The sequence below is a fragment of the Emydura macquarii genome, unplaced genomic scaffold (assembly GCF_026122565.2).
Source record: "Emydura macquarii macquarii isolate MOO-44397 ecotype Brisbane River unplaced genomic scaffold, CSIRO-AGI_Emac_v2 contig_1644, whole genome shotgun sequence".
NCBI classification, from domain to species: Eukaryota; Metazoa; Chordata; order Testudines; family Chelidae; genus Emydura; species Emydura macquarii.
In genome coordinates this window covers 14,322,363-14,348,170 of record NW_027131781.1, presented here as the reverse complement: position 1 = coordinate 14,348,170, position 25,808 = coordinate 14,322,363, and the positions used below count along the sequence as shown (strand labels likewise).

The 25,808-nt window shown below is 53.4% G+C and overlaps 2 protein-coding genes across 8 annotated transcripts in view; one reads left to right on the top strand and one right to left on the bottom strand.

The window, feature by feature from the left end:
• On the top strand, positions 1-19,359 carry KIF7 (kinesin family member 7). Of its 3 annotated transcripts, none has more exons than XM_067555686.1 (19): positions 1-76; positions 2,929-3,324; positions 4,966-5,166; positions 6,597-7,014; positions 7,602-8,136; positions 9,406-9,543; positions 10,049-10,273; positions 10,795-10,985; positions 11,670-11,779; positions 12,176-12,328; positions 12,939-13,141; positions 13,371-13,568; positions 13,794-13,919; positions 14,654-14,827; positions 15,233-15,448; positions 15,916-16,122; positions 16,606-16,804; positions 16,996-17,142; positions 17,484-19,359. In XM_067555686.1, the coding sequence occupies exons 1-19, from the start codon at positions 49-51 to the stop codon at positions 17,882-17,884; spliced, it is 4,266 nt and encodes a 1,421-aa protein (XP_067411787.1). In that variant the 5' UTR covers positions 1-48; the 3' UTR covers positions 17,885-19,359. The 3 variants fall into 3 exon arrangements, with proteins under 3 accessions (XP_067411787.1, XP_067411786.1, XP_067411785.1); XM_067555685.1 differs by having other exon boundaries at positions 14,651-14,827; positions 17,487-19,359; XM_067555684.1 differs by having other exon boundaries at positions 14,651-14,827.
• TICRR (TOPBP1 interacting checkpoint and replication regulator) overlaps positions 18,792-25,808 on the bottom strand; it is a 23,010-nt gene continuing 15,993 nt past the window's right edge. For 3 of the 5 annotated variants that reach the window (XM_067555678.1, XM_067555680.1, XM_067555683.1), the window contains exons 18-21: positions 25,480-25,635; positions 24,558-24,712; positions 21,835-24,178; positions 19,355-19,775 (exon numbers count right to left, since the gene is read on the bottom strand). In XM_067555678.1, coding sequence (XP_067411779.1) covers positions 19,450-19,775; positions 21,835-24,178; positions 24,558-24,712; positions 25,480-25,635 — 2,981 coding nt within the window. In that variant the 3' untranslated portion in view covers positions 19,355-19,449. Of the gene's footprint in view, positions 19,330-19,354; positions 19,776-21,834; positions 24,179-24,557; positions 24,713-25,479; positions 25,636-25,808 lie in introns of those variants that run through there. The other 2 variants (XM_067555682.1, XM_067555679.1) reach the window with 2 other exon arrangements.

The window sequence follows — 25,808 nt, the reverse complement described above, 5'->3', positions numbered from 1 at the left end:
CCCAGCAGGCATCACAAGGCTGGATTCTTCCCACTTCTCTCTTACAGGATGAATTATGGAGCTTCTGATGAGGAAGGTAGGTATGTTCCCTCCCCCTGGTCCACATACTCTGCTAAGCCACCTTGACCTTGACCTGCAGAACCCCCTGCTATTCAAGTGCTGCCCCCCCGCCCAGCTCCAATACATCTCATTTATGACCTGCAGCCCCCCACTCCTATTCATCTGCCATCAACTCCCCCTCCACTTCATTCCTGACTATAACACTCCCAGACCTAGTCTGTCGCATGAGCATGGACTTCTAATGGGGCCATTACATGCAATGGTTCTGAGATATGGACAAACGTCCACTAGTTGAGATCACCAAACTCATTTCACTTGTGACATGAGTAAAATTAACCCAGTTGTCCAGAGCGGTCATTTAGCCTGTAACTTCCACCCACAACCTCTCACTAGGGCTGAGACTGCACCGTAGTTTGAATGAAGTGACTTGTCTTGGTTGAACACACTTCCAGACCCAGGTCAAGGATGGCATCGAGGAGGGGTCTTTGTACCAATATCACTCACGTCACCCCTCCTCAGTCACAGGAAGATAATCTGCCTTGCCCACCACTCTCACCATATCACCCCCACCTCGACCCCTTCCACTGGCTACCCCTCCTCTACTGCACCAACTTCAAGCTTCTTGCCCCAACCCTTCAGAGCCCTTCTCAGTTCTGCCCCTCCCTGCTTCACTGTTGGCATCGCATCAGTCCCTGGTCCCTCTCCCCCAGCCACCACTATGTTTTTTCTCCCCAACCTCCTGAGCACCTCCCTTCACACCAGTCCCACCCCTGCCTGGCACACCCCACCCCAAGAGGCGTCATGCAAGAAAAGCCCTCCCTGCACTGAGCCACAAAGCCACTGCCCTGTGCACCCTCCCCATCACTCCTGACAGCCAGAGGGCCTACAAGTGATCAGCCAGGCTTTAACCCGCTGGGATAATTAAGGGGCGGGAAAGAGGGTGGCTGGGCTTGGGGGAGTTGATAACCCGGGCTGGGGGACTTTAGTGGAAAGTGGGGGGAGGGTGGCAGGGCTAGGAGGTGATGATTCTGGTGTCGGGGGAAGGGGTGGCAGCAGGGCGGAGGGTTGATGACCCGGGGGGGGGGGGTATCAGGGCTGGGGGATGATGACTCTGATGGTGGGGGGGTATCAGGGCTGGGGGATGATGACTCTGGTGGTGGGGGGGTATCAGGGCTGGGGGGTGATGACTCTGGTGGGGGGGTGGCAGGGCTAATGACCCTGCTGAGGGGGGTGGGTGGCAGGGTTGGGAGGTGATGATTCTGGTGTTGGGGAGGGGATGGTGGCAGGGCAGAGGGGTGATGACCCTGGTGGTGGTGGGGGGATACCCGGGGGGGGGGGGGGGATGATGACCCTGGTGGGGGGGGGGGGGTGGCAGGGCTAATGACTCTGGGCGGGAGGTGTCAGGGCTGGGGGATGATGGCCCTGGTGGCGGTGGGGGGATAGCCGGGGAGGTGGTGATGACCCTGCTGGGGGGGTGTGTGGCAGGGCTAATGACTCCGGGCGGGAGGTGTCAGGGCTGGGGGATGATGGCCCTGGTGGCGGTGGGGGGGATAGCCGGGGGGGGGGGTGATGACCCTGCTGGGGTGGGTGGCAGGGCTGGGGGGTGATGACCCTAGTGGGGGGGCTGGCGATGGGGGGGTGATGACTCTGCTGGGGGACGATGATCCTGGGCGGGGGGAGCTGGCGATGGGCGGGGGACAGGACGGGGCCATTGGCCTTGCCAGCCGGGGTAGCAGGACGGGGCTACTCGGCGCAGCCCCGGCTGACGCCCCTGGCGGGGCGGAGCGGAGGGGGGCGGGACTCGAGGTCCCCCCGGCCCTGGCCGCGCCCGCCGCCTGACGCCATCCCAGTGCGCGAGGCAGCCGCGCGCACCCCCAAAAGCTGCGCCCGGCCGGGGCTTGTTGTTATTGTCCCGGCGGCTCGAGGGGGTGAGTGCGGGGGCTGCTCCTCGGGCCCGGCGCCGCGGCCCTAAACCTCCCCGGGGGCAGGAGCGCCCCGGGCCCCGCGCAGTGACCCCCTCCCCTGCTTTCCCGCCCCAGGGGGCTCAGCCCGGCCCCGCCGTTCTGGGGCTCAGCGCCGTGCCCTGCACTGCGATGGGGCACCCCCCGCACGGCACACACCGCCCCCCCGGTGCTCGGCATGCCCCGCCACACACGGCCGCTGTGCTGGGATCAGTGGGTGACCCTCCCACCCTGCTCCCATCGGGGGTCAGGGCACCGCTCCCATGGTCTCCAGCCGGCTCAGCGGGGCAGCACTTCCCCCTGCCCCGGCGGAGCGCCAAGGGACGGTGTGCACCTGCGGGAGTGGGGATGGGCTCGGCCGAGTAGCTACTGAGCGCGCTGCCCTCTCAGGTTAGTGCAGGTTTCCAGGACCCTTTGGGCAGGTGGCACCACGAGGCACAGATTGTGGGTTGTGCCCATGCCCCCAGCCTGTTCTTATGTTACTAAGGGGGAGGGAGTGCCTGGCCTGTCTCCAGGGCAGAGTCAAGGTGAAGTGGGTGAGCTCCAGGGATGGGAGGCGTGTTGCATGGGGAGCTGGAGGAGATTAACAAGGTGGAAATGCAGAGTGAGTGCGGGGATAAAGTCCCGGCTCTGGGGTTGAGCTGGTTGGGGAACTGGCCCCCCCCCAAGCAATGCGTGCGAGCCCCAGAAGGAAGGATGTTTGAAATAGGACTGGATAAAGCTCTAGGAAATGTACACGAGGGCCCAGCCCCGTACCAGTCCCAGGTAGCTGGACCCTGGATCTAATAAGTCTTTTCCAGCTCCACTCTCGAGTCCACATCTCTTGATCAAATCATCAGGAGCCTTTCTCGATGGTGGCTCAGAGACAACTGCTGAATCTACACTAATCCAGCTTCTCTCTTCACAGCATCAGGGCAGAGAGATGGTGTCTGCACCTGGCTTGCGGCTTTCCTGACTTGGCAACTGTTGCTGACCATGGGTCTGAAAGCTGAGGCCCAGCCCCGAACGGAGGAGACTCCTGTCAAAGTAGCTGTGCGTGTTCGACCCCTGCTGCCCAAGGAGCTGTTGCACGGGCACCAGGCCTGCCTGCACGGAGACCCAGAGACCAACGAGGTGACCCTGGGGCGTAACCGCCATTTCCACTTTGATGCTGTCTTCACTGAGTCCTCAGACCAAGAGTCGGTGTATGGTGCCTGTGTGCAGCCGCTGGTCGAGGCCTTCTTTGAAGGCTTCAACGTTACTGTGTTTGCTTATGGCCAGACAGGCTCGGGCAAAACCTACACCATTGGGGAAGCAAGTGTCTGTGAGTATCTGGGGAAGTAGCACCTTCCGAGTCTTGTGTCTTTGATGCATGTGTAGCAATAGTTCCCTTCCCCACACACTGCCCAGAGCCTGGCTGTGAGCAGGACGCCAGGATCCCTTTTGGGTAGAAGTAGACAGGACTTCTTAGGCTAGTTTGGTAATAATATGAAAAACTGGTGATAGTGCAACATCAAAGCTGAGAAATGAAGAAAGCAGAAGCTGAGGAAATTCAAAGGCTCCTCAGTTTGGCCATCCTGCAGTGAGCACACATCTCTTTCTGGTGCCCAGTGGATAGTAAGCTTTTATGTTTAGCTGCAAAACCAGACACTGCACTTACATAGTATTTTTTGCGTGTCTGACATAATATTTCAATAGGAACCTGATGTAACTTTTGCAGAATTATTCATCTACTTGATTGGGATCAATCACTGTTTGAGCAGCAGCATGTGAAATATGGTTACTACTTGGTTATGTTGGGAAAGTCAGGCAAAGAGAGAGTTTCATGATTTTAGAAGAGTGCCTTCGACTTTCCGGAGCCTTGCTTGCTTTATTTCTCAGGACTGGTCTACACTAAAAACTTATATCAGTATAGGTATGTCTCTTGGGGTGTGAAAAATGTAGCTATGCTGACCTAACCCCAGATGTAGACAGTGCTACGTCGATGGAAGAATTCTTCGTTCAACCCAGCTACCGCCTCTCAGGGAGGCGGATTAACTACAGCAATGGGAGATCCCCTCCTGTCGCTGTAGTGAGGATCTACTCTGAAGCACTGCAAAGGTGCTGCTGTCACAGATTAAGTGTTTACATGCCCTAAATCAGCCTTAACAGAAGGAGTTTTGCATTTAATTTAATTGTAGGTTTTTGTTGTTGCACTTTCCTTTGCTCCCTTTTCTTCAGCTTCTCCTGTTTAGTTCCTATAAACGCTTTAATGCTGAAGTGTTGGCTATTTTGGTACCTAAGCCCCTTAAAATGTTTACTGTGCATATGCAGAAAGGTAACTTCATAGCTATACAAATACTAAATTATTTTTATCTCTTCAGGCTTGGCTTGACTTTTCCTTTTGCAGCTATAGCTACCTTCATGCCAAGTTTGAGGCTTATAATGGCAGAGTGTTTGGAGACCCAAACAAAAATCAATGTAAAACTTAATTTAATGAAATCCTCAGCCCAGAAGAATATTTTGGGGATTGGAGAAAGTGGAATTTGTCTCCAGACAGAAGGGCAAGTGCAGAAACTGTGAGGACGTAGGTATAGTTTAGCTGTGAGAACATTAACACCCAGGCTAGGTTAACTTGGGTGCTCAGACCAGGGTGCCAGTCACTTGGGTTAACTGTGCTGTGAAGACGTACCTGCTGCCCTCCACCCCAGAAGTGGTGCATCTTAGGGTATGCAACAGTGGGTTGAGGGGAATTTTGGGCAAGGACCTTAGGACTGCCTATGAGAAGGGCACTTTGGGACCTTTAATATGGACCCTCACTGCTGAGCACACGGGATGGTGTGAGGCTGGTCCCCCTGGCATGCTGTCCTTGTGTCATGAGATGTGTTCTGCTGATTGATCCCTGCTTTGTAGCTGCACGCCACACTGTAATTGGCTCTCTGGGGATTCACTGCTTCTGGTGATTGTGTGTCTCACTCCCTGCCAGCTTCTATCAATGAGGATGATCAGGGCATCATCCCACGTGCCATGGCTGAGACCTTCAAACTCATTGATGAGAATGACCTGATTGACTACACAGTCAGAGTCTCCTACCTGGAGGTGTACAAGGAGGAGTTCCAGGATCTGCTGCAAGTGGAAACGGCCAGCAAGGACATCCAGATCCGTGAGGACGACAAGGGCAACATTGGTACATGTGACTGCTCTTAAACTCCCCTCCTGGACTGTCCCCTGGCCAGGGCTGGATGCGTGTTCCTGCAAAGCAGTGCACAGTGCTTCTCCCCTGACAAAGAAGCTATTACCTCCAGTGCTCTCCCACAGCCCTTTACTATGAAACTGAGGAATTGTGACCCCCCTCTGGGACTCAGGTTTTTGGCCACTATAGCATGCAGTTACTGAATACGGGGCATAACCTGTGCTCTGACTGGGGGGGTCTCAGCTGTGAGGCTTTATCTAAGAGCTTTTTCTTCTGAATGTGTCTGGAGCAACTTCCCTTCCAACATCTTCAGTAGCTCAGCTGTGCAGGTCCCCCTGGGGCTGGAAACACATTTCACAGGTTGCCATTTAATATGGGGGCGAAAGGAAGTCTCCTGGCGCAGGAGATCTCACTGGCTGTCCATGCAGATGACCATGGCTAGCATGCTCTGCTGAATAGTGCAAGGAGAGCTTTCCTATAGCCCCATCTGCACTGGGCTCTCTGGAGCAGCGCGGGGGCCTCAGCTTTGAACACTAGCCACGTACCCAGTAGTTACCTTATGCACAGAAAGTAACTGTGGTCAAACAAACCCAAACGAACCCTGGGGTGGATTCCCTGTTTTCTAGGGGCAGCTCCAGATTGTGTCTTCTCTTAGGCCAGTGGGACACTTGAAGGGGATTTGGCATGGCTAGGACAATATTGGACGAGACCCGGGCCTTCGTTCAGTGCTGCTCTGTCTCCTCATGTCTGGTCCGTTCCCTCTGAAATTCCTGGGTTCCAGCAGCACCACGTGAATAGGGTGATGGCAGCAGTCAGTATGGAAGTGGTCAGAAGGGACTCTGTCAGGGTGCAGGCCTGCATTTTCAGCAACGCTTGAGGTTTGTGGCCCCTTGCCTTTCTCAGGCACAGGTAGGATCTGAGCAGCTCAGCAGGGGTGTGCTGTGGAGGCTGCCAAAGGGATTGCATGCAATCAGGACCAACATTTCAGTCCTGGGGCTGTTTCCAAGGGCAGCTAAGCTTGACCTTGTCTTTCTGCTTCGCTACATCTGTGCTAAGCCCAGGCCATTATTCATATGGTGAGGCAGGGATGGAGCGGTTTGTCCCCCAAACAAATGAGTCAGCATGATTGTTTAAAATAGATGCCTATGGCTGAGTGTGGGGGCGTGGCCCATGATGAGTTAGTTGTGTGTGCACAGTCCGGCCCTCTTAAGCAACCCTACAATAACAAAATGGATTACCCAACTGACTGGAGGAAAACCCTTCGTGTAGGAAACAGATTTCCCTTCTGGGGTTATTCTACATGTGAATCCCCACTGCCCTTCAACCCTTGCTGGGTGGCCTGGCTGTCTCTTTGTATGGCTTCCCCTGGCATTGTGTGAGAATCCATGCCAGCACGGTCACTGCTGTCTTTGTCTTGTTTGCAGTGTTGTATGGAGTGAAGGAAACCGAAGTGGAGGGGCTGGATGAGGTCCTGAGCCTGCTGGAAATGGGCAACACGGTCAAGCACACGGGAGCTACCCACATCAACACACAGTCGAGCCGTTCGCACACCATCTTCACCGTGACCATGGAGCAGCGGCGTGGTGCCGGCCGGCTCACCCGCCTCACCCTCCAAGATAGGGCCTCGGTCCCGGCCTCCGGCCAAGTCCTGGCTTCCAAATTCCACTTCGTGGACCTGGCGGGTTCCGAGCGGGTGGTGAAGACTGGAAACACAGGGGAACGGCTGAAGGAGAGTATCCAGATCAACAGTGGTCTGCTGGCCCTGGGCAATGTGATCAGTGCCTTGGGAGACCCCCGCAGGAAATGCAGCCACATTCCCTACAGGGATTCCAAAATCACCAGGTACTGCATGGTGCCTGGGCCACCCACATCGCTCTGCTAATCTGTTTGATGCTCTCTTAACCCTGTGGCAGAGACATGAGGCTTCTTTACTCCTTCCCACCATACTTGCGCTGCACTGGCTCAGGGCACGGGGAATGGAGTATGGAAGCTCCCATCCATTCCTGCCTAGCAGTGACTAGCAGATGCTCCCATCAGATGGCGGTGTGGGGTCTGTGTGAAGTAAAGTGGTCTCAGTCTAGTTCCTAGCATAGACAGGTTCACATAAGTGGCTCCCTTGTTGGCATGCACATCAAGTCATTGGAGCCCCGCTCACCCCTCGAGGTGGCCACTGCGTTGCAGACGTCTTCGCCAGAGGTCAGTATGAGGGATGCTTGCAGTGCTTCAGGCTGTGCTCTCCCTCGCCCATAGGAACATACAGGAACTCGGGGCTGTCATCCTGGCCCCTTTCGCTGAGCGGACGATAAAGCGTTTTGTACCTCCGGGGTTTACCCTGTCAGAGAGGTGGTGCTGTGAATACCCTTCCAGCCCCTGGCATATCTGCAGTAGCGTGAGCCACTCTGATCTGATGTCTCTGCCCTTCTCCTTAGGATCCTGAAAGACTCCCTGGGGGGCAATGCCCAGACTGTCATGATCGCCTGCGTCAGCCCTTCTTCCTCTGACTTCGATGAGAGTCTCAACACGCTGAACTATGCCAGCCGAGCTCAGAACATTAAGAACCAGGCCATCGTGAACTGCCGCAAGGAGGCGGAGCACGTGGAGGAGCTGCAGCTTCAAATAAAGAACCTGCAGAGGGCGCTGGAGCGGCAGCACCGCTCGCAGACCCGTATCATAAACCGCTCCGATGCTGCCAAGCGGGGCCCACAAGAGCACAGCGCCCGCTTGGCGGCAGAGTGCGCCCACTACAGGACATGCACGGACACTGCCTACCAGCTCCTGATGGAACTGCAGGGGCCGGGCAACCTGACCGTGGAGCAGATCCTGCGGGTGAAAGAGTGGCTGTACGCGGTTGAGAGTGAAAGGAGCGAGCTGACCTCTGCCTCTGGACTGGATAGCGGCATTGAGAGCACATCAGCAGAGGATCGGAGCCCCGAGGCACAAGACTCAAAGCCGCCCAGATCTCAGGTATTGGGGTGTCAGCTTCGTTCGGGCACTGGGCAGTGACCGGTGTCAGGTCAGGCTATGCAGGGGTGATGTTTGTTGCCGGTGCTGGGAAGCACCTAGTGAAGACGGTAAAGGAAAAGCTGCATTAGGAGAGGGGAAGAAGAGAATGAGATGATGCTGTCTCTGTAGTAGGCCCTCATTAGAGCCCATCTGTGGGTGGGCCTAGCTTCCTGTACTTCCTCCGAGAGGGAAGGATGGTCCAATGGTTAGGGCTAGTCTGAGACTTGGGAGACTTCGATTCAGTTCCCAGCTCCTCAACATGCTTTCTGTGTGACCCTGGGCAAGTCACTCGGCCTGGGCATGTGTAAAGTTAGGACAGCAGCAGTGCACTGCCTCACAGGAGTGCCGTGAGGATAAATGTGTTAAAGATTGAGAGGTGCACAGATCCGATGGTACTGGGGGCCAGATCGGTACCACGGGTATGATGGGACAGCAAAGAGAGAGCCAAGTTTGAGGACTCTGATGTCCTGTCCCCACTTGACAGCTGACTCCCAACCCTTTTAGCTAGCACCGGTTCCCTGTGAATAACACGGCAGTCCCTGTCTTTGATGGAGGACAAAGTGCTTCTCAGACATCAATTAATAAAACCTCCCAACCCCTCTGAGGTGCCTACCACCTGCCTTTGGGGGGAAAGCAACATCCACGCAACAGGTCGGTCCGGGAGTGTGGCCAGGGAGTGGAGGGAGAAGCCTGGATCCTGCTGGAGGACGGTAGGGAGGCAGAATGGTGGCTGGGTACCAGAGGGATTTTTTTGAAAAGTGAAATTAAACTAGCTTCAGATTTTATTCAGAACATACTTTTACCCCTTAGCTGTAGAGCAAGAAAAGTTATTTCAGTAAGTCGGGGTGGGAGGAGTGAGTGCTCGGGGAGCCCCACTGAGCGAGTGGCCAGGACTGCAGCTCTCCATAGCAGCATCCTCCAATGCAGCCTGCACAGCATGACTGCCTGACTCAGTGACAGTATCAAGAACATCTTTCCTCTCGAGCCTTTCGCCCGACTCACACGGGGAGTCGTGAACAGGTCTTTGTACCTGACTGCACCAGTTCTCCCACCTGAGCGATGCTCAGAATGTTCCTGTGTGCTAAGCCCAAGGCTGTGTGTTGCAAGGAGGAGGGTGGGTGGCAGGCAGTACAGCAGACATGCCTGTTTGTGCTGTGTGTGGGACAGGGAGAGGAGCACAGAGTAGTTTGGGGGTTACTGATGCGGTCTCTCTTCCCTTCCTGGGGGCAGGTGATCCCAGAGAAGGCATGTGAGGCAGCCAGAGATGAGCACGTGGCCCAGCTGCAGAGACAAGTGGAGCGTCTGGAGGAGGAGAACCGTGACTTCCTAGCTGCCTTGGAAGATGCCATGGAGCAGTACAAACTTCAGGTACGGCTCGCCTCTGCCATGCACAGGGAGAATCTCTCCCCTTCCTGCTCCCTGTAAGTGCCCACAACCTGCCCCTCTCTGTTCTTGTGGGCAAACCTTCCCTGCATCCTCGTGGTGTCTTTGGTCCCTTGCTCCCTTTTTAACCTTCATCGCACCTTTATTCATCACGGAGAATGCTTCTGTATAGGGAGCCTCTAATTTCAGATGCTGCCTGGTCCAGCCTGGCCTGTTCTGTAGATTCTCCCATCTGGGTTGGGGTTTCCTGGGGGTTTTTAGTACTCCCCCCAAAGCCAGCCAAAGCTCCCTGTCTTGTTCATCTTTCATCTGCCATCCCTTTTCTGGATGGGAAACCTGGATCCCTGTGCCCTGGCACAGAGAGCAGGGGCGAGGAATCAGGGAGAACACAGTGTGAGAATGCAGCAGGGAGAATGCTCCTGTTTGCCTCTGTGCTAGCGGCAGGCCTGATACGGGCACATGGGAAATCACATCTTCCATTGTTTTTCAGAGCGACAAGTTGCAGGAGCAGCAGGACGCCATCTCGGAGCTACGTGTGTGCCTGGAGATGGCGATGCCAAACTTGCAGGTGCCAGAGCTGCTGCAAAACGTTCACCTGGTGGAGCTTGCCCAGAGACCTCACACTGCCCCGCTGAATACCACACGGTCCCATGGCCTCAGCATGGTGCAGTCAAAGCCCTTCACCAGCCAGATTGGAAGAGTCCATTGTGGAAAGGTGGGTGTGGAAGTCATTTCCACAGTTGCTTGCACTCGGGGCGGTGCTGGTTTCCATGCTGGTTCCCCTCACTGAAGGAGCTGACCTGTCCCACGTTCGGTCTCTAATCTTGTCAGTGAGTTTGAGCAAAGTCCCTTGAGCCATGTCTGAGTTTGGGAGGGAGACAGGCCTCCAGCAAAACCGGCCCAGGCCTGAAACTCGGCCCTGATCTTGAGTGTTGTCCTTCCTGATGTGAGGCCTTTGCTCAGTTTGGGGGAAAACAGAGTACTTACAAATTGCATCCTGAGCAATTCATCTCCCTGAGCTGCCGGGAAAGCCTTGTGCACTGCCCAGCTGGGAGCCCTGGCTGGGTCCAGGAACTCACCAGCCCTGCTCACAGAGCCACTGAGCTCCATGTTGTCTCCCCTCTTCATAACTAACAGAGGGGTTGGTTGTGAGTCAGTGCCCCCTCCCGAGCTCTGGCCCTGGTGCAATGTGTCCATCTCCTTTCCATGCATGACCACCCCCTCTGCCCCGAGCAGCTCAGCAGCAGCCCATCCCAGCTGGGGGAGGACCTGGTGGTGCGCTGCCGAAGCCATGCACAGGGCATGGCCTGCAGTCTGGAGGCCAAAGACGTAGTGCTGATGAGGGAGTGCAGTGAGGACGCTGAGAGGTCGGTAGAGCCAACCTTGGAGGAAGAGGGGGAGCAGAAACGGCTTCTGCACCAGCGCAGGTGAGTGGAGGCTGCACACGCGAGAACATTGCCCAGGACCGCTTGCTGAACATGTCTGCTTCCCCTGATTAAGGACTTGTCCAACCACCAGCCAGAGACTCCTGCACTGGGAATTTGGCCGGCTCTAAATGAGCCACCTCTGTGCCCTTAGCCAGGCAGGTGCCATGTCCCCAAAGCCCGTGAGCACATGTCGAACTGCAGAAGCCAAACTGAAAGAACCAGGAAATGTGAGCATGTTTGCAACGGACGAACTGCAGATTAGTGTCTGTGTAAACTGGTGAGGCTAGTGCTGGCGGAGGTCAGAGGTGCTGGCCTGATGGCCTTGAAGACTGAGTCCACCCTGCACAGCACAGGCAGTGGCAGTTCAAGCCACTTCCTTCTGTATCTCAGCCCCGAGTTGGAGGGGCCATTTTTAGAGCTGGGCCATTCAGCCCTTGGCTTCTCTGTTGAGGCTGTCAACTGCTGGCTTGGGGGATGTGGGTACCTGCCCACTGGGAAATGGACTGAGACGGATTTGAGCCTGCTGCTTCATTCCTGATCCCAGCGCCCCTGAGATCCTTTCCCACTGAAAACCGCTTTGTCTGATGGGTCACGGGCATCCTCGTCCCTTTCTGTTGGGCTAGTGCCATGCGGCAGGCCTGGGCATGCAGCAGGCCCAGCTAAACTGATTTGCTGCTGTTCTAGAAATGGGATCGGGAGCTGGAGCAAGAAGGATGTTTCCAGCAAGGTGTGTGAGGAGCAGAATAGAGGCAACTCGCTGCCCATCCAGGAGGAGCCTCAGGAGTTGCCCAAAGGTAAGTGGAGACTGTATCCCAGGAGGAATCTTCCAAAGGCTGGTGATGCCCTCAGCCCACATGGGCCACGGTGAGGAGCCTGGTCATGTGCTCTGCTCTGGAAAAGAAAGGTGGTGCAGAGGGTATCCAGACTGCCCGACCTAGGTCAGAGCCAGGGGACTGCCATGACTAGCGCAGAATGGAGCAGATTGTGGCCTGGCTGCTTTACTTGAGATGGAGCATTGCATGCTGGGATCTGTAGTCTCTGAGGGCTGTAGTGGTGTATTGAAGATGAGGGCAGCACTGTGTTCCACCAGGTCTGGGCCATGGTGTTACTGGCTTGTTCCCTCTCCGCCCAGCTGTTAGGATGGCAGCTTCCTGGGCGAGGTCTTGAAGCAGGCTCGCTCTGTGTTGCAGAGGCTTGCAGGAGGAGGGAGCCGGCTGGCCCCAGGGAAGGCCTTTCGGGGAAGGACTCGGAGTGGCGGCTGGTGCAAGCGCAGCAGAAGATCCGGGAGCTTGCAATCAACATTCGCATGAAAGAGGAGCTGATCGCAGAGCTCATCAAGACAGGTGCAGAGCAGCTGGCGAGGCGATGTTCTTGCCAGGGAGGCTTGGGGGCTCTTGGGCTTACACCTCTGGGTGGAGGTGCTGAATCTCTGCCTGTCCTCTCTCCTGGTGGGACACTGCATCCTCTGTTCCCCCAACTGTCCTTCCCTCCCTGTGTGCCTGTCCCCATTGGGCCAGGTTCTCAGTGTGCTAAGTGACCTTCCCTGCCGCCCTTGTTACTGTGGGCAGAGCCCCACTCCCTGGGTCTGCGCCACGCTCTCCTGCATCTTGGGGGGCTGCCTCTGCCTGTTCTTGCTCTTACTGCTAGCAAGGGGACTCTACCTGCCCTGCAGGGACGTGGGCCCTATGCTCAGCTGCTTGCCTGGCCTCAGCAAATACTGACCGAACCCTTGCATACGATAGTCACCCCCTCATGCTCTGCAGAGGCTGTTCTAGCACAGCCTAGTGTCCCGATGCCACAGCAGTTGCTCCTGATGGGCTGGCAGACACCTGAAGCTGCCAGCTCCATGCAGGCCCTTGGTGTTGCCGTCCTTCCAGATGGGCCACCAGGGAAGGAGAGGGGGGCTAGAGGGGGTAGAGCCATTGGTGACTGTGGATTCCCTGGTGGTTTCAGGCAAGGATGCCCAGGCCATGAACAGGCAGTACTGCCAGAAGATCTTGGAGCTGGAGCAGGAGGCAGAGCAGGTGCGAGTGGAGCTGAGCAATGGCCAGAAGCAGCTGCAGGAACTGGAGGAGAAGGAGCCCCAGGATGCTAGAGAGAAATGCAAACTGCAGGAATATCGCACCAGAGTCGCAGTAGCCCAGAGCAAGGCGCGGGTCAGTGAGCGCTGGGTTCTCCCATCTCTGCCCCTGCCGGGAGGAGTCGAAGCTCTGGGAGGCTGAGCACAGCTTGCTGGCCCCTGGGCCGTGGCTTCTGTGTTTGAGGGGCTATCGAAGGAGTAGGGTTGGGGGCTCCCTCGCTCTAAAGGCTATTGTGGGGGCTCTGAGAGGCAGGGTGGTCTCTGATTTCCAGGCCTGGAATCTAAGAGCAGCTGTCCTATGGCAGGTGTTGCGAGAGAAGAAGCAAGCGACGGAGAGGCTGGTGTCACTGTCTGCCCAGAGCGAGAAGCGGGTGCGGGAGCTGGAAAGGAACATCCAGCTGATGCGGCGGCAGCAGGGGCAGCTCCAGAGACGCCTGCGGGAGGAGACTGAGCAGAAACGCCGCCTGGAGACTGAGATGCACAAGCGGCAGCACCGAGTCAAGGTGAGACCCAGATCTCTGTGTGCCGGCCAAGGATAGCTCTGGGGTGTGGTGGTTGCCCCTGTGTGGGGGAGGGAGCCTGTCCTACGTTTTCTGGCAGGTTGGCCTGATGGGTTGAGCCTGCGGCTGTGGTGGCTCCAGCCCCCTTGTATCAGTCTGAACTCCTGGGCTCTGAATAAATCTGTTCTCCCTCCATCCCCAAACTAACGGCTGCTTCCCCCTACACAGGAGCTGGAACTGAAGCATGAGCAGAATCAGAAGATCCTGCGCATCAAGACGGAGGAGATTGCAGCTTTCCAAAGGAAACGGAGGAGTGGCAGCAACGGCTCTGTGATCAGCCTGGAGCAGCAGCAGGTACACGGCCGTGACCCTCCTGTTCTAATGGGGTGGGCTCTTAGGGGAGTTCTGCCCCAGATTGGTAATGTCAGCAAAGATGTCTGGACCCCCCACCCTGATGGGCAGCTGTCCCTGGAATCTTCCCACTGGGAAGGACAGACTAAGCTTGACTCACATCTCTAACACATTCACTGTATCCTCCTTCCCCAGGGAGCACGGCTCACATGCAACCTCTGCTCTGGGCCCCACCTATTCTTGGGACCTGAAGCGCAGTGAGATGACCTGTCCTAGCCAGGACCCTCCTGAACCCCAGTAATCCCAAATGGCCGAGGCATGGAGCAGCTGTGGTGAAGCCTTGTCTGTTGGCTTAGGGGCAGCAGGATGAGCGGAGGGATGGCCCACTGCTTAGGACAGTAGCCTGTTTACTCAGGAAACCTGGGTTCTTTTCTCTACTCTGCCACAGACATCCTGTGTGCCCTTGAGCAAGTCACTTAGCTTCTGTGCGCCTCAGTTTCCCCTCTGTACACTGTGGATAAGAGCACTGCCCTAGCTCAGAGGGGTGTGTGAGGATAAAGACATTAAGGGGTAAAGCATTCAGATCTGCAGTGATGAGGACCAGATAAGTACCTAGCTAGTAGAGGCCTCCACCCCCCTGCCCTAATCCCTTCCCTTGGCCAGCATACTGAGGTAGCTGTTGGTGATTGTGTCCTTCCTCCACCCCTCTCCCTCTCTTCCTTTCCTTCCATCAGAAGATCGAGGAGCAGAAGAAGTGGCTGGACCTGGAGATGGATAAAGTCCTTGAGCAGCGACATGCCCTGGATGAGCTAGAGGATGAGCTGAGGAAACGGGAAGCCATAGTGGCCAAAAAGGAAGCGCTGCTGCAGGAGAAGAATGGCCTGGAGACCAAGAGACTCCGCTCCAGCCAGGTGGGGTGCCGGAGGTCCCTCGGACCCAGCTGCACCTGCTGAGGGTTGGGCGGGGTGTGAGAGCGCTTGCCCTAAGCTTGCAGGAGTGAGGTTCCTTGGTGGGGCTGAGAGTGGGACCCCAGGTCAGGGCTGTGGTCTGGACTGAGGCAGCATCAGCAGAGTTTGGGGTAGGGAATACAGCCTGCACTGCGTGATTTCTGCTGACTCTGCCTTCGCCTGATCTTGAATCTGAACCACATCAGCCTCCCCACTGAACTCCTGCCTTGGAATCTCACCTCACTGGGGCTTGGGAGTGGTTGAGTTGAATTGCTCTGGGCTTGCATGGGTGTCGTGGGAGGCAGTTGTAGGGCTGGATGCCCTTTGGAGAGATGCTCAGCTGAGGTCTTGTTCCTCCGGCTGCTCCAGGCCTTGACTGACGACATCGTGCGGGTGTCCAGCCGCCTGGAGGTCCTGGAAAAAGAACTGACGGAGAAAAATGGGCAACTCCGTCATGGCAGCGCCCACGACCAGCAGCAGATCCGGCAGGAGATCAACAGCTTACGCCAGGAGAAGGACCAGCTGCTCAAGCAGAGGCTGGAGATAGACAACAAGCTGCGGCAGGGCACCCTGCTGTCCCCAGAGGTAATCAGCTGCCTTTAGGGCCCACCTTACAGTTTGTCTAGATGGTGGGAGGGTGTCTAGCAAAGGGCTGGCATGCCAGCCTCCTGCGCCTAGCCTCACAGCTACTGTGGTCACATGGAAAAAGACTCTGATGGGCCCAGCCCGGCTCCAGAGCGCCTGATTTTGCACATCACAGTCGCTCCAAATCTAGCCCAGAGTACAATTGTCAGCCTTGGAAGAGGCCTGAGGCTGGACATATCCGCGGGGGTGGCGTGTCTGCAGTAAGGCGCATTGGCAGAGCTGTGTGTGTATTGGATATGAATAGCATAACAGCAGTTTGAGAGTGAGGGGCCTTGGCAGGGCTGGAGCCTGGGTCTAGTTTGTACATCCCTGACCTGATTGCTGCCCTGGGTTGGTTCCCAGTGGGTGCAGTTCCCCCTCACTCTAACCCAGGAGTAACTGCAGCTTCCCCCCCACTCCTCCGGCAGGAAGAGAGGATCCTGTTCCAGCTGGACGAGGCTATTGAGGCTCTGGATGCGGCGATCGAGTACAAGAACGAGTCAATCACGTGCAGACAGCGGGTCCTGCGGGCCTCGGCCAGCCTGCTGTCCCAGTGCGAGATGAACCTCATGGCCAAGCTCAGTTACCTCTCCTCCTCCGAGACCCGAGCTCTGCTCTGCAAGTACTTTGATAAGGTAGGATCCAGACACGTGCCCTGCCCCAGCCTCAGCCTTCTGCTCATCTTGGGACCTTGGTGTCTAACCCAATAGCACTTCCCTCCTGCACTCGCTGGACCTTTGCCCAGGAGTCCTGATCCGTTGCTTGCTTTCCACTGTGAGGGGGGCAGCCTCTCTTTATTCCTACTGCAGCCTGGTTTCCCTGCGACGCGCAAACCCGCAGTTTTACAAACACCCTGCCTGGGGCAGAAGTGCTGGGTACCCCCGCTCGGCTCTTCTCTAACTGGCCACCCGACACTGCTCTCGGATGCTGCATGGCTTCCCCTGGTGGCTCTGCAGCAGCCGTGCCACAGCTGTGGCCCTTTGGATGTGCTGGGCTGTATTGAAGACCCAAGCCCTTTTTGCTCCTTAGCAAGAAACTAACTTGACCAATGGGGAAGAGTGAAGCTTCCGAGCCTCAGTGCGGGTTTGATGTGTGCCATGCTCTTGGGCTCTGGTCAGGTGGTGACTCTGCGAGAGGATCAGCACCGGCAGCACATTGCTTTCTCTGAGCTGGAAATGCAGCTGGAGGAGCAGCAGCAGCTGGTGTACTGGCTGGAGGTGGCTGTGGAGCGCCAGCGCCTAGAGATGGACCGCCAGCTCACCCTGCAACAGAAGGAGCATGAGCAGAACATCCAGCTCCTGCTCCAGCAGAGCCAAGGTAATGCCCCTGCCTCCCTGGGGATGGACCCTGTTCTTCCTGCAAGCCAAGTGGCCCTGCCTTAGTTAACCCTTCCACCATGGAGTTCTTTGGCCCATACCATCTGCTCCTCCACTTCATATCACCCTTTGCAAAGCAACTGCAGCACGGCTTCCGAGCCCCGCAGACTGTAACCCTTCTTCTCTTTGTAGAGCACCTGGGGGAGGGGCTGGCCAGCAGCAAGCTACAGTTTGAGGGAAGGATCCAAGTGTTGGAAAAAGAACTGAGCCGTTACATGTGGGCAAACCAGCTGCTCAACCAGAGGCTGAATAACATGAGCCACCCAGGACAGAACAAAGGTGAGGAAATCCCTGGTCCCTGCTGGCGGGGGTTTAGGGAGTGCAGCTCAAGCTTTACGCCCCGGCCGTGCTTTCATTTGTCTGTACATGACCAGGTAGAAACTCCCATTTCTGTAGCAGCAAGAGTTTGAGGGGCAGCACAGGCCCAGCTCGGCCCTCTCAAGGGGCAGTTGCCTGTGGATTATTATCCATGCCCATTCTTTCAGTGCCGAGGGAATGGTCCATGGTGCCCTTCAGCAATCTCTTGCTGTAACTGGCACTCGCTTTAGTTTTCCTGTCTTAGCCAAGGTTGAACAGTAAGTATCCTGAGAACCACTTCACTAACAACCTGCCTTCTCCAGTAGGGGTGGAGAGAAGCACACATGGAGCTGGGGAGAGACCTCCTGGTGTACTGGGGACCTATGAAGAAGCAGGCACTGGTATCGTGGAACAGCAGGTGCAGCTGGCTGTCACTGAAGGAAGCCATCAGTGCAAGGAAGAGAATAGGGACTTGGTGCATGCACCCTTACCATCCACATGGAGGCGCTCTTCACTGCCCAGTGACAACGCTTTGGGCCCAGAGGAGATTCGGCAGAGAGAGGCAGACTATCTGTTCAAAAAGGGGCAGCCCCATGAGGTGGCTATGCCATGGAACCTGGCTCCTCTGCCCAAATCCTGGAGGGAGCTGCGCAGAGCCAGCCTGACTGTGGCTCCAGTGCCCTCCCACCCAGGAATGATTGATGTCAGGAGAAACCCACTCTAGAGCCAGGCTTAACATTGTGTGCGCAAAGTGCTGGCAGGAGCAATCACTGCCTGCTGTAGTTAGTAAATGCCTTACTGCTCTGCTTAGGCAGCATGGCTGTAACCAGGCTGCGTTTCATTGTAGCCCCAGCTGGGACTTGTGACATTTTCATCACAAGGGAAAATTGCTAAAAAGGCAGCTGCTGGGAAGCCTGGTCAATTCCCAGCTACCACTACCCTGCTGGGAACACCAAGGGGGAAGTCTTTCCCTTCCCCCATAACAGCTTCCCAGGGTGGAGTGAGGGACAGAGCTCCTGTGAGGGTCTCCAAGGCTACAGAGGTATGTTTACAGTTGTGGAGCCTAGCCCCTGCCATGGAGTTACTCCTGCTGATGTCGCCCCAATAAGAAAACTGCTGTTGGCTGCAGCAGTGTTCATGCCAGGGGAGCTGCTCTGAGCTCTTGTAAATACCTTTGTAGTAACTTTTTTACATTTCGGCTGTAACTTTCTAATAACAGAGTGAGTTTGAATAAATTACTTGTCTCACAGCCTCCTCCACTCACCTACCACCAGAGGGTGAGGCAGCTCTTCTGTTTGCTGTCACTCGTCCATAAGCTGACCCTTCCTATCCCACTTAACCTTTTGTTTCTTGCACGGCCTTTTGGTTTCAGCAAACAGGCAGTGCTACGTTAGACATCGCTCCACCTGCCCTGCTATTTAGTCTAGAGGCTGGGCCTAGGGCTGGGGCTTCACAGCTGTTTCTCTCCCCAGGATTCTAAATCAGTTGATTTTTTCCTTGTTCTGTAAGGAATAGCCTCCAGCAGGCAGCAAAGGGGAATCCCTTGCATTCTCCCTCAGCAGGAATAGCCCCTAAAGCACTGGACTTCACGGGCTCCTACAACAGCCCTTCAAGCTCCTAGAAGTCAGGTCCACAATTCCTACAAAGTTTATTTTTACAAAAGAACACTAAAATAGTGACCATTCGCTTCAGCTGGTTGGACTCCATGTGTGACACACACACCCCCTGGAAGACAGAACCAGGCTTAGAATAGATGGACACATCCCTACCAGATTAAAAAAGCTCTCATTGGCCTTAAGCAGCCTTTCCTTTACCCACTGCCACAGGTCTGTTCCCTTCTCAGCCCCATGGATGGAGGAGCTTGGAGTGCTCATTAAAACCTGCAGGAGCGGAGATGAGGATTTCCCCACACACTGGCTACATACAAGTCCCAGTAGCAATGAGCCCCCCACGAGTTCAAGAAAGCAAGCTCGCTCTCTTAGGGATGGCAGCATGTACTTCATAGTGGGTGAGACAGCCTGCATATGTCATTATTTTGCTCTGGCTGCAGAGTTCAGCTGAGTAGCTTCTTCCGCGAATAAGTCCTGCTAAGGTGCTGCCTCCGGGACCCTGCGTGGGGGAATGGAGACACTTCTTGGTCCGTAATGCTGTGAAAGATGTCCAACTCATCTGCAGAGGCCAGAAAGGGTTAGTGAAAAACCCACCCTTTCAGGGTCACAGTTCAGCACTTGCCTCAGAAAACCCCATTTACTCTACCGCCCTCCCGAGCAAACATAGCTCAGTTTTGCCTCAGGGCTCTAAGGCCCAACTTCTTGGCAACAGGAGCCTGCCGGGCAGACACATCAAATCCTCCAGCCTCTCCCCACACCTCCCTTTCTGGGTGCAGACAAGTTCCCTGCCCCCTTTCTGGTACACAACCTGTGCTCTTTCCATCTCACTTAGCTGCAGGCAGGTCACAAGTCTATAGTCTGAGTGCAAGGCTTTATGAAATGATAGGTGGTTACCTCTGGCACACTTCTTCCGAGATGGTGTCTGTCCCTGATAGAGCAGCGGGGACTGTGTTAGTGCTCGAAGACCACTAGCAGAGAGGGAGCCCTTCAGTGGTGGAGTTGAGCCTGGAGAAGGACAATGAGCCATGAAACTGCAGCATCCCCACCAAGTCCTGCCCTCTGGGAAGTAGCCAAGGCCCCTGGTTACTATGGCACAGTGGAAATTCTGCAACATTTTCAGGTAAGTCAAGAGCAGGCTTTTACTCTGCCCTAAGTCTTCAACAACTGCTGTTTTGAAGTTGTCAGGGAAAAGTGAAGTCTAAGACATCTAAGAGGCAATTTGAGATATGCACATATGAATGATTTTACTAAAATGACTAGCAGAGAATATAAGAATGGCCATACTGGCTCAGACCAATGGCCCATCTAGCCCAGTAGCCTGTCTTTCAACAGAGGCCAGTACCAGATGCTTCAGAGGGACTGATCAGACAAGGGCAATTGAGTGATTCATCCAGTCCCAGCTGCTGGTAATCAGAGGTTTAGGTACACCTTAAGGCATGTGGTTGTATCCCTGACCATCTTGGCTAATAGCCATTGATGGACCTACACTCCATGGACTTACCTATTTTTCTTTTGAACCCAGTTATACTTTTGGCCTTCACAACATTCCTACCAACAAGTTCCACAGGTGGATTGTGCGTTCTATGAAGAAGTATTTCCTTATGTTTGTTTTAAAACTGCTGCCTATTAATTTCATTAGGTGAATCCTGGTTCTTGTTATATGAAGGAGTAAACAACACTTACCTTTTTTCTTAAACACCCAGCTAGGCTTTCAAATTAACAGACTATCTAGGAAGAATTGGTCAGTGTGTGACTTTTAGTGCTTATTGTTTCAGGCTGTCTGCAGACTCAGCAGACACTGCATCGGTTACACTAGCTAGCGCTAGCATCACAGTTAAGGGGCTCTGTGCAACCATATGGAATAGAAACAATTCTTTAAAAAGCTTAGGTTGTAAAACGAGGAATGGATTCCAAGGACATGAAATCCATGGGGCCTTGCTTACAATCCTGACTATGAATACCAATCCCCTTAATGATAAAATTAGTTGTAATTTCCAAGCCTGTTGCTGACTTGGTGTGACTGCTGGCAAGAGCACATTCACATTAGACGTGCCATTGTAAGCATGTGTGTGCAGTTGTCTTGACTGCATCTGAAAATAAGAAATTGCAAGTGCTATGGACCAGTTATCTGTAGGGCCATCTGTACAAAGTTGTGGTGATTGCATGTACAATTAACATGTTCTTGCATGTACCTATTTCAGAAAAAAAAAATCCAACCTCTTAAAATGAGTTTAAAAGAGTGAAATGCATAGTGCTGAAAAAGGGTGAGTGAAAATAAAGCCTAGGGGCAAGCAGCATAGAATCGTACTCAATATCCCATGAACCAATGCAGCGTTCTTCCAGGTGTCTAATTATATCATCATTTTAAATTAAAAGTGTTCAATATCTGAGGCTACAACCACAGCTCCTAGGAAACTACACACTAGCCTAATACACGTGTCAGGGAGATTCTCCAGTCATATGCAGCTTACATTTCCCCTTCTCCCCACATTCCATTCCTCTTACTTAGTTACACCCCCTTGCTAACACCCCAAGTTCTCTCTTCCCATAGGGTTTCACACCCTTTCGCTATGTTAAGAGAAGGGACAGGGATCTGACTCTGCAATTATCTTAACTATGCTAGGCCATACTTAGCTCTTAATCCCTCCCTATAAGATAAGCGCTTTCAGCTGCTAGTCAGTTTATTCTTTTCTTTGAGCTCTCCCCAATTTGTCAATATTTTAATAAGTTTCCCATAACTGAGGCAAATATTCTGGCGCTGCAGAACTACCTACCCAGTCCATGACATGATTCTGCATATACACCCCAATCAGCACGGGCCTGTGTAGCTGCAACATGGCATGAAGACTCACATGTAATTTGCTATTCTTTCTCACCCCTCCATCTCACTCCAATGGATCTGCCTTTCAGATTATTTCCTCTGATGCATTGCTGCATTTGCACAACTGCATCACACTTTGTTTCCTGCCTATGTTTCAAGTCCCCTTTGCATTCTGTTCTCACAGCTCCTTCCAGTTTAGCATCTCTGAATTTCAGTAGGATGACACACTTGACAATTGATTACCTGAAACACTGAAGACATCGTCATCCCCTATGGAACTCTGCTGCCCAGGAGTTCTGTTTGAAGACACCGTGGTTCTGCCAGGAGGCATTGTGGATACCCTCCTTTTGCTTGTGCTGCTCTCATCTGTGGAAGAGCTAACTGGATCCAGGTAGTCTCTAGTTGTGCAAGACCTCTTAGCTTCCTGCTTGCTTTCCTCCTCTGGAGACCGGTGATCAAAGGCCCGCTTCCTGGATTTCAGGCCGAAAGTCCCTGTGGAAGAGCCCTCGTCAGCTTGGGGCTCTGTGTCGCTGGGAGGTGACTGGTCGTGAAGCCTGTAAACCCCTTCCAATTCAAAGTCCATAAGCAGCAGGGCTTTACTGATGCTGCAGTGGTCAGACGTTGTCCCTCCCTCTTCACTTGCTGACATGTTCCCTGTACATTCTGCATTCTTCTCACTTCGACCACAACCACCACTGGCATTGCTGTCTGCTGCTTTTTTTCTCCGTGGCCAGTCCTTGATGGCATCAGGGGTGGTCTTCCCTTTGTGCTTTGGAGAAGGTGTCCAGGGAACTCCAGCATCCACATGAGATGGGGAGGTGGTGGTAGACGCACAACTAGTTGGGGTGTATGACTGGCAGATGTAGGTCTGCCCTCCACCCTTCCCAGGTGTACTATGGGAAGAGCGAAAGCAGGAGGGTGAAACACAGGCAGCTGCTAGTTTTCCTGGGTGTCTAGCACAACAGGCCACAGCAAGTTCAGTAAAGGGGCTTTCCTCTCCACTGGATTTGCCAGTCTTCAGTTGTGATTGTACTTCCAAGGCTGAGCCAGAGCCGATCCTCTTAATGCGAAGTTTGGGCAGGCCAGAAGCTTGCATCTCAAGTTCAACCTCGTAAGTTGGTGGATTGGTAGAGACCAACTTCTTCTGACTTTTAGGAGTAGAAAGCTTTCCCTGAAGTTCAGGATTCCCTAGTCGTGCTGCAGCCTCCCGCTGCATTCTGTCTGGGGTGCAGCGCAGTGCATAGGCAGAAGAGGCACACTTTGAGGTAGCGGGCAAAGCATTCAGAAAGTTAGATCCAGAGGGTTTAACAGTAAACATCTTTGATTCTTTAAACTCTTCTGATGGTAAAACTCTAACTCCTGAGGCATCACTCTGTCTGTCTGGGAGGGTCTCAAAGATGCTTCTGCTGCCTAAGGAGGAGGAATCGAAGTGCTTATGCACTCTCACAACATCCAAGACATGCACATGTCCTTGAGCAGAAAGCTCAGGAGACAGATGCTTTTCTAAACTTTGATCCTTTCTTGGGGAGGAGCCCTGAGCGTCTATACACACTAGTTCACTTTTCTCTAACATGCAGACACTTTCAGAAGCCTTGGGCTCATAAAGCAGAGAGCTTTGTGCAGGAAGCCTAGTGATACCTTTACTATGATGCTTCTCTTTATTTTTAGCAGACTTGGAGAGTGAAAGAGCAGGATTTACTTCTCCACGTTTGGTGTGCTCAGGTGTACAGGTAGGAGACCTTAGGGCTTTCCTTGGGGATGTGCCTGTGATATTTTGAGATTTCAAAGGAGGCTTTTTAGGTGTATTAGACTCCCAATCAAGTTCTGTTGTTTTACAATGAGGAGGAGAACCTATGGCTGGAGTCTGTATGGAAGATTCAAAAGGAGAAGAATTAAATGAATACTTTGTACTCAAAGTGGCTTGGGCTTCTGAAGATAAAGCAGCAGCCACTACACCCACTGGACTCAAAGGTTTTGGAGCTGCACATCTGACTTTCCTGGGAGTTGCTTCCACTGGGTGAGATACTGACTCTAAATGGAAGTTTGGCTCTGGATTTCTCTGACTCTCAACCCCGAGAGCCTGTCTCGGAATAGAAGCTGGAGATGCTGTTTTCTGGGAGGATCTCAAGGAGCGTCTTTGAGTTTGTGGGTCTGAGATAGATTTTTCCTTGGCAGTGCATGGCATTTGTGCTGCTGTGCATGAAGCAGTTGCTGGACTGAAATCTTTTAGCGGTGACCCAAAAACATCATCAAGCACTTTATCCCCCGTCTGCTTTTCTGGAGTTTGTAACCCCACCTCCTTGTAAGGGGAGGGAAATCTCTCAGGAAAACAGTCCTTCTGAGGAGTTACTTGTGATAAATGCTCCCTCGTCTTTTCACTAGGCTCAGGCGGTGACTTGTCCTGTCTAGAAGGAGAGAAGTACCGTCCCAAACATTTAGTTGCAGTCTGCTTAGCAGCTGGACTTTTGCCAGGCGTCTTCTCCAGTGTTTTTGATGTTTTGTGTGGTGTGCGTGGGGATTTCCTTAGCATTCTACTGGTAGAGGTCAGAGGCTTCTGGGCAGCCTTGTGAGGAGTTTTTCTTGGAGTCTGAGGAAAGAGAATAGAACATACTTAATATTTCTATGTAATGGTAACTTAACATTCATTTCTGGTGATACAAACATAGAAACTGACAATTTAAGTCACACACAAACAGAAATAGCTGTTTAAAGACACATGGGTCTGACTAAGTACATTTGTGCAGTGTAGATGTAGCAGTGTCGGTCCCAGGATATAAGAGACACAAGGTGGGTGAGGTAATATCTTTTATTGAACCAACTTCTGTTGGTGATAGAGACAAGACACTGTGTACCTCAAGTTTGTCTGTCTCACCAACAGAAGTTGGTCCCATAAAAGATTACCTTGCCCACTGTGTCCCTAAGTACATGTAGGCACCGGGGGAGAGAGATTGGGAAGGTGTTTTTACCTGATAGGCAATTGGCTCTTCCAAGTCCGAGTTGTTTCTTGTTCTCCTTGTTCCAGCTGAATCCTTCACTTTAGGGCTGCTCACTTGAAGAACTGCTCCAAAGAGAAGCCTCTTGGGAGACTGAATGGTTAGGTTATCAGGATACCGTGGAATGCCTTAAAAAAGCATAGTGCAGTTAGATTGGCAGCAGGCATAGACATGATTGGCACAGTTGTTCCTGGCACTCACATGGTCAGAGACAATTAAAGGGCTCCAGTATTGGCACCATTTGCTCTTTGCTGGCTATCCAAAAAGTTTCACATACTGAGCTAAGTATTACTCTTTTCTGTACTATCACAGGAAAATGACAAACTAAACAGCTTTTACTAGTAGCTGAACACAAACGCATGGAAAAAGTCCTCTAGGACAAAGCTGCCGGGATGAATAGCACCACTAAGTCCTGAACTTCTCAGTGAAATCAGTTTATAATCCTTTGAAGAAGGAAATCAGGAAGATACCATCTGGCACTGCACTGTGCTGCTATATAGAAGAGCTGGGTTTGGCAGCATCTTTAGGACTTCTGCTGCTGACAGGTTTATGTTGCGTTTAGTGGGAAATAATCCATGGGCAAGATGGTTTATTGGTCTGGGTCTGACTGTTTCTTTGCTGGCTGAGTAATAAGACTTTCCTTTCCTCATAAGAGAATGGAAGTACAGGGGTTCCTAATACAGAGATTCCCAATACAAAAATACCATATTCTGCTTGAATGACTTCTCCGGGTTATAAAGGACACCATCTGGCAGTTCTTACAACAGATGCCCTCAGAACCCTTAAGTGTGCTCTATGGTGCCAATCAGCAAGTATTTCTGCACCAGAATCTGGCAGCTGGATTACCTATGTCAGTTAATGCCAGGTCAGTAAGTGTGATCACCAATCCCAGTACCTGTTAGATCCTGCTTAACACATGTCACTTCTTGCTGTACCAAATGTACTCGTTGCATATTCCGTGAGCTGGGCTGTGCAGTGGAATAGAAAGAGCCAGAGTGCGTCCTATTCAGTGACAGCTGTTTGATGCGTGGGCTTCTTCTTAAACCCACTTCTGGAAGATAAGAGTAATACCATCAGGGCCTTCTCCCTCAAAAACCAAACCACACAACACTTCCAAAAGAAAGCTACAGCTGGCAGACAAGTGCCTCTGGAAGAGACCTCTCTGCAGTTGTCCAGCAACGTTTTGTTAACTAACCTGGCGTCAGGCAGGGAAGGGACTAATTA

Coding starts and splice junctions, on each gene's coding strand:
- KIF7 (XM_067555684.1), top strand. CDS start 49: ATGAATTATGGAGCTTCTGATGAGGAAG. Junction 3,325..4,965: donor CATTGGGGAAGCAAGTGTCT/GTGAGTATCTGG, acceptor ACTCCCTGCCAG/CTTCTATCAATGAGGATGAT. Junction 8,137..9,405: donor CAAAGCCGCCCAGATCTCAG/GTATTGGGGTGT, acceptor TCCTGGGGGCAG/GTGATCCCAGAGAAGGCATG.